Raw genomic sequence first — 14,631 nt, 5'->3', positions numbered from 1 at the left:
AAAGCCGCTGGTGATATGTTCCAGAGGGAAAAATCATTAGATGTCTGTGGGAGAGGGGATGGGGCGGATAATTCAGATCCGGAGGTCAGGGAGGGGCTGCCTGAGGAGCAGACAGTGGCGTCAAGGAGGAAGTGAGGGCTTGAGCAATGCAGAAGGAGCAGCCGTGCAGGGGCCCCAAGGCGGCAATCAGCCAGTGCTGTCCCAGGCCACTAGCAGGACCAGATTGGGGTGGGTGGGGTTGGGGGTAAAACCTGAGGGATAAGAAGAGATAGGAGCCTGCTGGGTGAGGAGTTTGAACTTTATCCAAAGTGTGGTATGCAAATTGGAAGGCTTTGAACAGAGGCCTAATGTGACCTGACTCTTGGAAAATAACACTCTGATTATTTCAGGGATAAGAATCTTATTTGGGGCACCTGGGTGGCTCAGTCAGTTGAGCGTATGGCTCTTGATTTTGGCTCTGGTCATGATCTTGCGGTTCATGAGTTCGAGCCCCACATCGGGCTCTATGCTAACAGTGCAGAGTCTGCTTGGGATTCTCTCTCTCCCTCTCTCTCTGCCCTTCTGCTGCTTGTGTACACGTGTGTGTTCTCTTGCTTTCTCCCTTTCAATCTAAAAAATAAACAAAAAAAATGTAATCCTGGGTGCCAGGGTGGGTGGCTCAGTCAGTTAAGTGGCTGACTTTGGCTCGGGTCATGATTTCGCGGTTCATGTCCTAGGTTGGACTCTATGCTGACAGCTTGGAGCCTGGAGCCTGCTTCGGATTCTGTGTCTCCCTCTCTCTCTGCCCTTCTCCTGCTCACTCTCTGTCTCTCTGTCTCTCAAAAATAAACATTTAAAAATTTTTTTAATTGAAAGGTAATTGACATAGAATATTGTATTCATTTCAGATGTACAGCACAGTGATTACAGATATACAATAAGAAATGGTCACCACGGTAAGGCTATCTACCATCTGTCATCACACCAAATTGTTATAATTCTTCTTTACTAAAATCTTGGTTTCGCGCTGTAAAACATCGATTTGAAGGCATGGCCCTCAGGGCGGTATATTTCAATTTTGCATTTTAGTGTCTGTCACAGAAATATGGGAGCTAAATGGGAAAAAGCGTGACTAGCTAGCTTCCTAACCCATCATACTCGGGTTTAAACTCCGTCCCCCAATTATGCAAAGACTTGATAAAAACCCAGCTGCTCTGTCTTCCCTGTTGTCAATGAGTCGGTCCGACAAGCCCGTGAGAAGGTGCTGCTTGTGTGCGCTTCACAAATGGGTTCCAAACCCAAGGAAACTCTTCATTTTAACTCTACAGGTTTTGGGACCCCCGGCTGCCTCTGTCAATAGAGCATGCGACTCTTGATTTCAAGGTCATGAGTTCAAGCCCCATGTTGGGGGTAGAGCTTACTTAAAAAAAAAATAAGATTTAAAAATTTTTAAACTCTACGGATTTAAATAGCAGGCTCTTCTGGAATTAGTGGGAATGGTTGCACTGGTTTGGGTAGGTATTCTAGAAACCACTGAATGATCCACTTGAAAAGAGTGAATTTTACAGTGGGTAAATTACATCTAGATTTAAAAATTGTTTTTATGTTTTTTATTTTTATTTTTGAGAGACAGAGAGAGTCAGCACGAGCAGGAAAGGGTCTGAGAGAGGGAGATACAGAATCTGAAGCAGGCTCCCGGCTCTGAGCCCAACGCAGGGCTTGAACCCACGAACCGTGAGATCATGACCTGAGCTGAAGCTGGATGTTAACTGACTGAGCCACCCAGGCCCCCTAGACTTTTTTTAAAACAGACAGCTTCCAAGTGTTTTTTTTTTCCCCAATGTGTTTGTGAGTCAAACACACTGTTAGCCACAAAAATCTCACGTCCATGCAAATATTTTCAAACGTGTTTTAACATCTTTCCCGGGAAGGGGCAGATACAGGGAAGATGAATCTGTTTTCCCAATAATTCAGTTGAGCACCTAAAACTGACAGCTCTCATCTCCTCAAGAAATTTCAGCACCTCAGTCTTTAAGAAGGAGGCAAACGAGGAGGAAAGGGAGGGAGAATTCAGGACAGCCTTTTCCCATTCTTTGTGTGGTCTGGAAACTTCCCTGGTCACACCCAATCTTATTACCAAGGATCATAAAGATTCTGCTCTACTAGAACAACCTTGATTTTTTTTAAACCTCTTTAAAATATTTATTTGTGAGAGAGAGAGAGAGAGAGCACGCACATGCGTGTGGGGGAGGGGCAGACAGAGGGAGACACAGAATCGGAAGCAACTCCAGGCTCTGAGCTGTCAGCACAGAGCCCGACAGGGGCTCAGACCTATGGGGCCAGGAGATCATGACCTGAGCCGAGGTCAGAGGCTTATGACTGAGCCACCCAGGTGCCCCAACAACCCTGATTTTTTTTAAGTTGACACACGAAGGTCTCTTCCTGTGCCCTTGGCCTTCTAGTTCTTTCCTGCAGTGGTCTGACCCATAGGCCAGTGGGTGAGTTCTGCAGGTACAGCTACCTCTACACTTTTTCCTCATCCAAAATCCTTTAAAAAATCCTTTCTCAGCAGCCGTTACCTCAGCAGGTACGCAACATGGCTTCCCCCATTTGCAGAAGTTCTTCTGAAACAAGGCATTCATCTCTTCTCACTCTGTCTTTCCTGACTCTCTCTGTCTGTCTGTCTCTCTCTCTCTCTCTCTCTCTCTCTCACACACACACACACACACACACACACACAAGTGGTTTGTGTGTTTCTTTATTGGAACAGAACCGAAGCAAATACCTTCACCTGAGATGTGTAAGAAACCCACCCAGCCAACCTCCCACACTGGCTAATTTGCGCTAACACTTCCTTCCAATCGGTGGTGGTGTTTTCTCTACATCTTCCGACACTATTTGCTGACAAAGAAATGCCTTTCGGTTTGTCGACAGATCATTTTCTGTTCATTGTTTCTGCCATTTTTACTGCAGCAGGAAAAAAAACGTTTGCCTGATGGCAGGTGTTTTTTGTCTCATGCTATAATGCAAGAAACTTTAAGAGAGCTTTCCAAATATTTATCATTGCTTAGGGAAATATCGGGAAAGCACTGAGTTGAAAAGCACGTAACTTTAAACGTCGCTGGGAAAAGCATTGCGGGGGTTTCTCCACGTTCTGAAAGCTTCCTTTTTAGACGCCTTGCTGCCCATGAGGATGTCATGCTGTCATTGAGTCGTGTCTCAAGGCACGAGTCACTGGCGCAGAGCTTCACCGGTTATGACGGGGTGGAGCTGTTTCAAACAGTTTGGTTTTGTTTATTTTTTATATGTGGGGCTAATTTCCCATCAGGTGGGCACCGTGGGTGACGATGGGCACGTATCAGGAGAGAGGGCGTGTGGCGCCTGTGGTTCCTTACCCGGCGTGGATCCTGGGGGCTATTTGCCGTGTCTTTACAGGACTCTTTCGGAAGCCACTTGATCGTTGTGGAGGATTCGTTTGTTTAAAACTAGATCACATCACCCCTTGGACCACTTGGGCAGACGCACTAAACTCTCATACATCACACCCCGCGGGAAGGGAGCAAACCGGGAGGGGGGGTAGTGTCTCTCCTCGGACACCTCATTCTCTTCCATGTCGGGGGTGGACACCTGCTGACAGGGTACAGGTGCCAGCATGGAGCTAGATGTTAAATAAAAACACACTGGAGCGCCCGGGTGGCTCAGGTCATGATCTCACAGTTCGTGGGTTCGAGTCCCACGTCGGGCTCTGTGTCCTGCCGCTCAGAACCTGGAGCTGCTTCGGATTCTCTGTCTCCCTCGCTCTCTGCCCCCCTCGCTCTCTGCCCCTCCCCCACTTGCATTCCATCTCTCTCCCTCTCTCTCTCTCAACAATAAATAAACATTAAAAAAGAAATATTTAAAAACGAACATACTACCTACCGCTTTAGGGCGCCCCCTGCCCAGGGGCGTGGCAAGTCCCCAAAGGAGATAAAGCACGGGAGAGCCCAGTACCCCAGACACTGGGGAGGACTCGGTGTCCCTTTCACCTGACACCCTGAGGCCCAGGTGGGGGGCCCGGAAGGCTTGGCCCTCGGATTGGACTCAGGCTAAACAGCTCCCTTTGATTGTGGGTGTGTCACCACTTCTGGGGCTCAGACAAGGCCTAAAGGGCACCACAGGTCCCATCTCCACTAGACCTAGGGTCTCCAGCTCGTGGAGTCCCCTTGAGCCCCTGTCCCTGCACCTGGCTCACCCTGGCTCAGGTGGCTGATATGGGATGTGTCACGATGAAGAGAAGTAGGCACGCTCTCTCTCGGGAGGCCTCCAACAGGATGCCAGATGTGCCCTCGTGCTGCCCTTGGGGCTGACATTACCATCTGAAGCTGTTTGCCAGTCCCCGCCGCCCCCTGTTCCGGAAACAGGTCTCCCCACGTGGTCAGCATGCACATGACAGGCTGTTGCCCCGTGAGGCTGTGACCCCCCATTCCTGCCTCCCGGTGGGGCCCCCGGACGCCTCCAGGAAGCCGTGCAGGGTTTTAAATCTCACGCTCTGATCCGAATTGGCCCCAGGGCCTGCCGACTGCAGCTGAACAGAGCTTAGGCCGGTGCTACAGGCACACGCACTGACGACAGGCAGCCGGAGCTCCCCTTGGTGTACCCTTGTCACTGGGGAAGCCCGGTCTGTGCCAACGTGCTGGGCACCGTGCCTAGGGACCGACTGCTGTCTCCTTAGCTGCCCCTTGGGGAGGAAAGGACCGCCCTCCTCCCGGCTCCCAAAAGGTGAGCCACCCACCGTCTAGCCTCAACCGGGGGGCATCTGGACCCCGGCACCCTGACCTTGCCCTTTCTTTGCTCACCAGCTTTGCAAGTTGTGCTACCAGCCGTGTGGCACGCCCCTCTCCCCTGCCCTGGGCTCCTCGGGTGAGAGAGAAATGGGCACGTTCAGAACTCCCCACGCAGACTCCTGTCAGCCGTCCCTGCGACGTTTTGGTCCCGCAGGAAGGTGGGAGGGATTTTTTTTTATTATTTATGCAAATGATAGACAAGGAGAGACGCGGCTTACCGGTGCCATGTGACAGAGGCTGGGGAGCTGAGCTGCCTGCCGCCGATGAATCAGCCGGAGCGGCCGCCAGAGGCTCCCGGGCAGGCGGCCGCAGAGGTGGGAGAGCCCGGCGCCACCCCACGCCCCTTTGACCTGCTGAGCTCACGCCGCTCAAAGGGACTGGGGCCCCAGGGAGAAACCATGTGCCCAGGTAGCCTTCTGGGCACCTCCAGCCCAGCGTGGGGTGACAAGGAGGGCAAGAATGGGAGCCCTTGTGGCCGGAACAGTCACAGAACAGGGACCCTGCCCAGGACACCAAGGGTAGAGTCCAGGTCATTACAAGGATTCTGCAGGAAAGCCCAGGCCAGCACGCAACTAGGTTTCCCCAAAGGGAAGGGGGCTTGGGATCCAGGTCCCCATCCCTGATGGCTTTGCAGGCAAGGCCGGTGACCCGCTGAATGCTGCAAAGGAGACACTCTCCTCAGATCCTACAGACTTGGCTCAGTGAGGTGCTGTCCAGATTCAAGTAGTCCAGGCTGGCACAGGAGGTGCGGGCCAGGGGAGGGGCAGCTGGACTGACTGGCCCGAGGGCACAGTCCACAGACTGTGCTGGGCCTCTAGGCCAGCCTGCAGCAGGCAAGGGGAAGGGGAAATTGCTCTTTTTATTAAATCAAGAGGAAGTAAGTTTTCAGTTCGACTGGGGGGAGGGTGAAGACATCCAGAAGGGGAGAATGAAGAGGAGGCACAGAAAGCCTCTCTGGCCCCCCGAACTTTCAGTAAAGTCTGTGACTGTACCTGGTCCCGTGTGGGAGGTCCCTGGGGAAGGAAGGACCAGGGAGCTGCCAGCTTACGGGGCACACGTGGGGAGGGAGGCATGAGGAAGAAGCTAATCCCCAGAGGTATTTGCATATGGAGGACCCTGGGCCTTCCAAACGGTTTTGGAATGGCAGCTCAAGCCTTTCAAAAATATTGCTTCTAGGGGCTCCCAGGTGGCTCTGTCGGTTATGTATCCGACTCTTGATTTCGGCTCAGGTCATGGTGTCACAGTTTGTGGGATCAAGCCCCACGTCGGGCTGTGCTCTGTTGGTGTGGGTCCTGCTTGGGATTCTTTGTCTCCTTCTCTCTCTGCTCCTCCCCCACTCGTGCTCGCTCGCTCTCTCCCTCTCTCAAAATAAATACACATTTACAAAATAAATAAAATAAAAAATAAAAAAAGATTGCATCCAGGGCATGTCACAAGCGGGCCTCCTAGGAGAGGGCACTGGGCATCTGGGGGCAGCACAGAAGCAGCTGCAGGAAAGGCGAAACTTGAATCTGGCTCCACCGAGCTGTTTAGAAAGGCCTGGGGCTTGTGCTGGTCAGTGGCACCGGGCGCCCTGTGCCCCGTCCTGGGTGCCACAGGAAGTCCCTCTGAGACCCTAGGCAGGGAGGCGCAGCACACCTCCCCAGCTGGCTCCTGGTCCTCCCCCCATCTGTACCGAGCTGACACCCATGGGGCCCGAGGCGGAGGGCTCCTGGCCTCCTTGACCTGAGGTCTCGGGTCAGGCTGGGCCTGCGGGGGCAGCAGCCGGGCAGGCCCGGGCAGGGGGCAGGGTAGACTCACATCAGTCCGTCGCAGGCAAGCCGACCCCTCGTACACTCCCCCGGGGCTGCCGAGGATGCTCCTGGGGCCCAGAGTGGGTGAGTCACTTGCCAAGATCACCCAGCAGTGACCCCTGGGCTCAAGGTCTCCCAGCCACGGATGGCAGCACCAGAGCCACACCAGGAACCACGAGGCGCTCTGCACACTGGCGGGGTGGGGGTGGGGGTACGCCTGGACGGTTAAACGGACAGTGAACTCTCCCCACTCCTCTCCTTCCCTGCTCGTAAATGCTTAGCTGGAGACTGCCTTCCATCATCCCAGGCCTTCCCTTAACACAAGGGAAACTGAGGCTGAGTGGGCAGCTGTGCTGACCTTGCTGGGCTTGTCCACCCCAGCCCAATCGGTCAGCTCCCCCTCTGGGAGGCCGCTGCTGCGGGGCCTGGCAGACCCCGCGTGGCCAGCATCTAACCAAGCCTGTGGTTCCCTAACAGCTGGGGGAACTCAGACAGCTGGCCCCGAAGATAGACCCTAGAGCACCAGGGGACTCGGCGGCAGACAGGTGCCCATCAGCTAACGTGTTTAGCCTGACCTTAGCCAGGGCCTAACTTCCTGTTTCCCTGTGTAAGGGGCTGTCCCTGTCACTCTGGCACCTCGCAGAGTTGCATTGGGGATGCTCAGAGGGTCTGTCTGGAAAAGCAGTTTGGGAACTAGTGGGTGACACACAATGTCACATTTGTGCCCTGCTGGGCCATGCCGTGGCTCTGCGTTCCGTGGCTGTGTCTGAACTTCGAGGGCTCGTCCAAGCCCCAGGACTCTGTCCTCGGGTGCCGTTGGCTTGAGCTCCCTCTGACCCTCCCTCCATGTAAGTGTGTCTCAGAGCTCCCCTGTCTCCAGCATGCTGGGCCCAGGCCTGGCCTGCGATGTCTACACTTTCAGGGGAAATGAGTCCCAGTGTCATGCTGGAGTATAGACCAACGGGCTTGGTGTTCTGGCCCCCACGAGCCCAGTCTGGGGGCACCCCCACAACTGGACAGGGGAGCCTAGGCAGGACTGTGAGGAAGAGAGGAATGGGTAGTTGGTGGAAAAGACAGAAGAGGGGGGAGGGGGAACAGGAAGGTCTTCTCTAGGGTCCCCGCTGCACTGAGGACCTGAGCTTCCTTCCACCCGCTCTGGAGGCGCCTGAAGAAACCAAGACCAGAGTACAGCAGTTTATTGACCAGACTTAGCAGCAAGAACAGAGTGAAGGTGAGGCTTGTACAATCCACCCTGGCCAGGGGGGCTGGCTCCCTAGAGCCAAGACCGGGGACCCCGGCATTGCTCCCCCACAGCCTCCCAGAGCCCAGCCTCATCCATGCTCTGGGCCCCTCCGGAAGTGAGGGACAGCAGGAAGGCCAGGTCCTGGAGGCGTTAAGAAGGTGGGTGGCCCCCAGAGCAGCCCAGCGCCGGGTCCATGCCTGCCCCGGCAGCTGGCAGAGATGCAAGTCGTGCAGGGCGGGCAGCGAGGGCGTGCGGGCCGACGGCCAGGCTCACCACACCGAGCACTTGTGGGCAGGGTTCATGGGTGAGTCCTTGGGGCAATGGAAGGCCCGGCCAAACTCCTCGAACTGGGACACGCTGCCCAGCACCCTGGGGCAGGAGGAGAGACCCAGCAGGGATGGGTTCCAACGGCCGCTACCCCCCCAGGTCCCCCTCCCATCCGCACCTGCTCCCACTGCAGACACAGGAGGATGAGGCCCACCTGTAGTGCTCAGGTGCATGCTTGTCGGTAAGCACCTGCAGATAGATGGACTGTGACCGCCTCTTGATGCACCAGTTCTGGGCCCCATGGTGGGGGAGGGGAGGAGAGGGGACGATGAAGCCAAGGAGTCCACTGAGCAAGCCTCACAATCCTTGCCCCCCACCCCACCCCTCGCCACCAACACACTAGGCCTTAAGCCCTCATCAGAACCCACGGGACCACTGCTTCTGAGTGGCAGCTGATGAGACAGGCGGAGAGCTTTGTGTCCACCCCTACCCACCTCCCACCTGGCCCCCACCGGGCCCACCTGGGCGAAGGCAATGAAGAAGAGCTGGTTGTGTGTGTACTTGAGCCGGTGCAGCGGGTGCTCTGGGCCGTGCTCCCGCACCCACTTCTGATAGGCCTGGGGGTGACAATGTGGAGCTGTGGTGCCCCCAGCAGGTGCCCCCTGACTTACCCTCCACCCAGTCAGTTCCTCACTGGCCCCTGCCCTGCGTACCAGCCACCATGCCAAGCCCCAGGCTCCCTGCCTTCCACCTTTCCTAAGCTGTACTCCTTCCTGAGAAGGCTAATCCCAGGCAGCCCTCACCCCCTCCAGGCAGCCCTCCTTGCTCTCCCCGAAGGCAGCCTGGGAGTCCCTCCTTTTCGGGTGGACCCCCTGCCAGTCAAAGGCCCTGCTTCCCCCAGGCCAGAGCTCAATGTTATGGGGAGGCTGGGGTGCCCATGTCCTTAGTTGAGTCCTCCTTAGTCCCCATCCCTCCCCCCAGAGGAATGAAGGGGAAGGCAGGAGCAGCTCACATAATAGGCCAGCTTGAGGCCACCCATGTCCGCGATGTTCTCACCAAGTGTGTGCTTCCCATTCACCTGCCAAGAAGGGAAGGGGCCGGGGTCTGTCTGCCACCCACCCGCCTTCCTCAGACCTTGCCACCTGGGCCCCCGCCCGCCCTCCCCTTTCCTTTCCCAGAGGGTTTGGATGCAGCCCCCACCTCCTCATGCCCCATGGGAGGCTGTGTGAACTCCTTCCTGCACCCACGTGCATGTGCGTGCACACCCTGGCCATGTGAGCAGGGTCCTGGGCTCGTGTGAGAACAGGCCGGCTCGCGCGCGCCTTGTCCATGCCCGGCCCGGCCACGCCCAGCCTGGCCCAGGGGCAGCAGGAGGTCTTACGCGCTGGTTGTAGACGGTGAAGTTGTCGTACAGCCGCACGATGCACTCCGCTTTGCGCAAGAAGCGGCTGTAGGAGGCCTCCGTCCACCAGTGCAGCAGGTTGCCTGAGCGGTCATACTGGCCCCCTGTGGGAAGCGGGCAGGGTGGTGGAGACCGACTCTCAACCCCGAGGCCCCCTCTCCCACCCACCCGCTGGCCAACGGGGACAGAGGGGCCGCGGGGTCTCAATCCTCCCATCGTCACCCTGCCTCCCCCTGTCTGTCTTTCCCCTCCTCCGACACCCCCTCCAGTCGCCCTCGGGCCTCACCCCAGTCGTCATAGCCGTGGGTCAGCTCATGTCCAATGATGGTCCCGATGCCCCCGTAGTTCAAAGACCTGGGCCCATGGCAGCAGCGTCAGACCCGGGCCTCACCCGCCCTCTGAGAGCTGCACACTGCTGCCGGGGCCCAGGGAGCCCCCGTCACGCCAGCGGTGGCCCAGGGAGGCCACAGTGGTGTCCTCGTGGTCTTGGGGCACTCATGCCTTACAGCCCTCATACAGTATGTAAAAGGGCCCAACGATACCTTTGCAGCTGGTTTGTAGGAAATAACCTCTAACAGAGCTGGGACAGGGCAAGAGACCCGGTTAGAGGAAGACATGAGGGAAACTGAGGCACCCCACCTTGGATTTGGCCAGTTTCCTCATCACTAGGGTCACTCCACTTTTGAAACACCTAAAGAAGCCTCCAACCAGGTAAGGGGGAACTAAGGACATTTAAAAGAAAGAAGGGAGAAAAAACAAAACAAAACCCTACATGTTTTTGCAAATAACCAAGGAAGTAAGGAAGACTACCGGCCGGGGACCTACAGCTGTCATGGCGCCTGGGCCCAGCCCGGACAGGGACAGTCCCAGCAGCTTTCTGCACCCAGCAGACAAGGCTGCAGAGCTGGCCCAGGTACTCACTGTGGAAAGTCAGGGTCATAGAGGGTGGGCTGCAGAATACCTGCTGGGAACACTGCAGAGGGGGCGTGGTCAGCAGGAGCTGGGTCCCGCCTCCAGGCCCCGCCCCCTGTGGGAAACGCCTCCTTACCCATCTGGTTCTTGTTGGGTAGATAGTAGGCATTGAGGGCCTGTGGTGGGAGCAGCCACCTGTGGAGGGAGGTGGGCTTAGCTAGGGAGGCCAACACTCCCTCCCCCACCTCCTCCTTAAAAGCTACCCAGCCTCTGGCCATGTCCTGCGCCTCCTCCAGGCTGAGCCCAGACCCTAACGGCCCCCACCACCACTCAGGCAGGCCCCATGACGCCTGCACCAGCATGGCTGTGAGGTGGCTTGCCCGCCCACCCCAACTCCCGCAACAGCCTCCTGGCCTCTCCCTATGACCCCTCCCTTCCTGACCCCCCCAGCTCTGGGCCAGGTACCCACGTGGACTTGTCCACCTCCTGCCGGATCTTCTTGACAGACAGCTGGATGCTGAAGCGGATGCTGTTCAAGATATTCTTGAAGTAGGTCTTCTCGTGGACCTCAAACTGCACAGGGGACGGGCAGCGCTGAGTGGCAGGCGAGGGGTATGGCCAGGCCAGCGCTGTGCAGCCCCCATGTCCTCCCAGCCGAGGGCATGGCTCCTTCTCTTCAGTAGTGGTGGGCCTCCCTAGGGGTCTTGACCGAGGGCCTGGGGAAGCCCACCTGGCCAGGCAGGGTGGGGCCACGGGCAGACCCACCTCGTACTCCTTGTCCACAGCCTCGGGTTTGAGCAGGAAGTCTGGGTAGCCCACCATCACCATCATGTACTGGAGCTGCGGGCGAGAGGGGCCTCAGGAGACAGCCCCCCAGCCCCGAAGGGGTGACTGTAGTCTAGAGGCAGGGCTCAAGGACAGGGGAGACCAGACCAGGTGATGCCAACTCTGCTTGGGGCATCTCTGCCTCTTCTGTCACCCAAGCCTGGCACACAGTAGGCACTCCATAAGTGTTTGTGGAATTTACAGATGGGAAAGGGTCCACTTCACCTTGGCCCGAGCAGCTGCCTTGGTCTCAGCATCCATCCAGTCCAACTCCTCAAGACGCCGGCCCAAGATATACTTGATGTCTTCCACAAGCTGCTGCACCTGCAGAGCCAGGGGTCAAGGGCCAGGGTCAGGGATCAAGGGTGCCAAACCAGGAGGTCTTAGCTCTGGGCCCCCAGTACCTGGCATGAGGGGTACCACTGACTCAGGACCACTTCCCAGGCCCAAGGCTTGGTCCTGAGCACCAAGGGGAGGACCTTGGAGGCAGGGGGTTGACAGAAAGCTCACAGCCTAGAGGCACAAACTGCCCCAGCAACAATGGTGCACATTCCTATGGCCATGCCTACTGAGCAGGGCAGAGAGGGGTGGCCAAGAGCCTGAGGGGCCAAGCCCTTTTATGGCTAATTAGGTAGGCTTCCTGGGGGAGGTAGCCTGGTGAGAACTGGAGTTTCAGAGAGGGCTTGCAGTGCCCCTATCTGCAAGGGAATATGTGTGACTCCCCATTGTCAGAGCGAGGCTGTGGGAGGACTCTATGCTGCCCAACCCCCACACCTGCACCCAAGCCCAGAGCAGCCTGACCTTGGCCTTGCTGGCAGCCGAGAAATGCTCATGTACAAAGAGAGCTCCAAGTGCCATGCCAAAGTGGCGGTTGGCCTGGCCCAGACACACCCGGGCCAGCTCCTGTGGCTTGTCACTGCCCTCCATCTCACGTGCCAGCTCGTGCAGCGCCTCTCGGAATGGCGGGGACAGGTGCTCACTGAGGACCACCACTACGCGCCACACCAGGTAGTTGTGCAGGATCCTGAGGGCAGGGGGAAACAGCCGGGTGTCCACACAGGCTCACGGCCAAGAACCACCCAAGAGCTCCGCGCCACCCCACTCCAGACCCCTCAGTCTGGGGTTGGACCCGGCACCCACGCAGGAGTAGGGGTCACTCCAGGTACATGGAGGCGGAAGCCGGAGTGGCCCGAGCCGCAGCCAGGGAAAGCACTGGGCCCATGCCAAGCAGGACACACCTCTGGCCACTGAGACGAGTGCCCAATGCCGACTCGCTATGTGGTAGGAGAGTGGGCGCTCGGGGTACCTGCCTCAGGACTGGGAGGCCTCTGCTCCTCCCCAAGGTGGGCGGAGACCCGGGAGGCGCTCCCTGAGGTGGCCCTGGGGCAGCAGCACTGCACCCACACCTTCCCTTTCTGGAGTCCGGACTCAGCCTCACTCTTCCCAGATGAGAACTTGGGAAGTTCACAAGCCCTGTCCAGGGGCCCAGAGAGTAGGTGGGGGAGCCACATCTGCGCCTAGGGATCTGGACTCCTATTCCAGTGCTCTTCACATGCCTCCCCAACGTGGCCACTGGACAGAGGTGAAAATGGGAATTCAAAGCTCACCAAGCAGACATGTCTGGGGTGCGGCGGAGGGACCTGGAGGGGCAGGTGGGCGGGGTGGGGGGTGACAGGCAGCTGTACCTGCGGGGTGTGGAGTGGATGAGCTGTGACACCTGCTGCATGTAGTCTGTGGCCAGCAGCACCACCTCCTCGTCCTCCGAGAAGTCCTCCTGGAAGATCTGGTCCAGCAGCCACTTCCACTGCAGCTGTGGGGCGTGGGGGGGGACAGTTGAGCTGGGGGTGGCGGGGAGCACAGAGGACAGGGAGGGGGTAGGGAGTCTGGGAGGATGCAGGAATCCATGGCCGTGGAAGGCCTTGCCCCACCCCGGGGAGGGGATGGCACTGGAGTCCCAGCATCAGTGCCCCCCCTCCACAATGGGCTGCACTCACGTGGGGGGTGATCTTCTGCAACTGCCCCAAGGTCACCTTGTTGTACATGGAGCTGACATCTCGCCGGAGGTCATCGTACTCCGACACAGTGATCTGGGGGTGGAGATCAGAGTTGACAGGGCCCCGCCTCACGGTGCCCTCCCCTCGGCCCATGGCAGCCCCCGCTGCTCACGTTGGCCAGCCGCTGCTCCAGCTGCAGGATCTCCTGCGCCTTCTGCTCCACGGCATCGGCCCCCAGTAGGCTGAGCAGGCGCTCCATGAACACCCGGTATGCAGCCAGGATCTGCCCCAAGACGGGAGGAGACGGGACGTTAGGGGTGGGCCCCACGGCAGGCCCTAGCCCATCCCTCCTGGAGCCCCAGGCCTTCCGGGCAACCCCACCCCATGCCCCCCACACCTTCTCACTCTCCTCATCCTGAGCTAAGTACAGGGTTCTCTCCGGCAGAGTGAGCCCGTCCTGGTCAATCTGGGGAGAGGGGTGGGGGTCAGAGGTGAGAGATCGGAGGTCAACATGCCAGGTTCCTGCAAACAGACTTAAGTTCCATCCAAATGCCCAAACAGAGGACGCCCCAGACACCTACTGTCACAAGCCCCAGGACCAGAACAAAGACGTTATCTCTCCTTCCACCCGGAGAAGCTGGTGGAAACCTCCACCCCTAATCAGTCTAGCCTGGAGTTACGGGATTGGAGCAGAGGAGGACCCAGACCCCCCAACCCTTCCTTCTGTAGGCTGTCAATTTTCCCCACCTCTGCGGGGCACTCGCGGGGCCCACACTGAGAGTTGGGACCCCTGTCATTTTGGCCCGCCCGAGCCCACTGGCACACCCCTCCTTGCGAGCTCTCACAGCCTGCCACAGGACTGGGAAATTGCGGCTCCCGCGGCTCCGCTAAGCACGGCAATTACTCGAGGGAAATTACTTGCGCCCTCCTCCAGCGCCATGCGGGTGCGCCCTCCCCTTCCCTTCCCGCCCCTCCCCTTCCCCTCCCCTTCCCTCCCTCGCCTTATGCATAGGTCGCCTCGCGCCGGGGACGCGCGTGCCGGGGCCGTGGCGCCCCCGGTCGTGGGCCGCTGATGGGGTAACTGGGGACGGGGACGCACTCACGCGGATGACGTAGCGCGAGGAGTTCCTGTCGTCCAGGCTGACGGTGAGCGAGAAGAGCGCTGCGGCGCTGTACACGCCCTGGGCCTTGTACAGCAGCCGGTTGAGGTCCCAGAGTGCCGCGGCCCCCGGGCGCTCGGCGGCGCCGCCCAGGTCCCAGCCCCCGCAGTCCTCGATGACTTCGAGCATGGGCCGCGGGCCGAGCCGCTCGATCTCGCGCATGTCGAGGCACGAGCGGAAGAAGGCGCGCACCTTGCGCTGGGCCGCGCCGCCCGGGCCGCCCCCGGGCCGTG

At 58.4% G+C, this 14,631-nt stretch overlaps 2 protein-coding genes across 2 annotated transcripts in view; one reads left to right on the top strand and one right to left on the bottom strand.

Annotated features, from left to right (window-relative positions):
• Nucleotides 1-4,434, top strand: part of ALPI (alkaline phosphatase, intestinal) — a 7,444-nt gene extending 3,010 nt beyond the window's left edge. The window contains exon 12 of the mRNA XM_029932867.1: nucleotides 4,380-4,434. Within this exon, the coding sequence (XP_029788727.1) occupies nucleotides 4,380-4,434 (55 nt within the window). The remainder of the gene's footprint in view (nucleotides 1-4,379) is intronic.
• Nucleotides 4,435-8,107: 3,673 nt separating this feature from the next.
• The window catches only part of ECEL1 (endothelin converting enzyme like 1), a 7,606-nt gene continuing 1,082 nt past the window's right edge, over nucleotides 8,108-14,631 (bottom strand). Inside the window, exons 2-18 of the mRNA XM_029932866.1 lie at nucleotides 14,342-14,629; nucleotides 13,636-13,704; nucleotides 13,411-13,521; nucleotides 13,239-13,331; nucleotides 12,930-13,054; nucleotides 12,046-12,268; nucleotides 11,470-11,568; nucleotides 11,185-11,259; nucleotides 10,889-10,992; nucleotides 10,556-10,614; nucleotides 10,429-10,480; nucleotides 9,794-9,861; nucleotides 9,487-9,611; nucleotides 9,118-9,183; nucleotides 8,627-8,722; nucleotides 8,320-8,396; nucleotides 8,108-8,207 (exon numbers count right to left, since the gene is read on the bottom strand). Coding sequence (XP_029788726.1) covers nucleotides 8,108-8,207; nucleotides 8,320-8,396; nucleotides 8,627-8,722; nucleotides 9,118-9,183; nucleotides 9,487-9,611; nucleotides 9,794-9,861; nucleotides 10,429-10,480; nucleotides 10,556-10,614; nucleotides 10,889-10,992; nucleotides 11,185-11,259; nucleotides 11,470-11,568; nucleotides 12,046-12,268; nucleotides 12,930-13,054; nucleotides 13,239-13,331; nucleotides 13,411-13,521; nucleotides 13,636-13,704; nucleotides 14,342-14,629 — 1,830 coding nt within the window. The remainder of the gene's footprint in view (nucleotides 8,208-8,319; nucleotides 8,397-8,626; nucleotides 8,723-9,117; nucleotides 9,184-9,486; nucleotides 9,612-9,793; nucleotides 9,862-10,428; nucleotides 10,481-10,555; nucleotides 10,615-10,888; nucleotides 10,993-11,184; nucleotides 11,260-11,469; nucleotides 11,569-12,045; nucleotides 12,269-12,929; nucleotides 13,055-13,238; nucleotides 13,332-13,410; nucleotides 13,522-13,635; nucleotides 13,705-14,341; nucleotides 14,630-14,631) is intronic.

The sequence above is a fragment of the Suricata suricatta genome, chromosome 3 (genome assembly GCF_006229205.1).
Source record: "Suricata suricatta isolate VVHF042 chromosome 3, meerkat_22Aug2017_6uvM2_HiC, whole genome shotgun sequence".
NCBI lineage: Eukaryota > Metazoa > Chordata > Mammalia > Carnivora > Herpestidae > Suricata > Suricata suricatta.
This window is presented reverse-complemented; position numbering and strand designations above follow the sequence as displayed.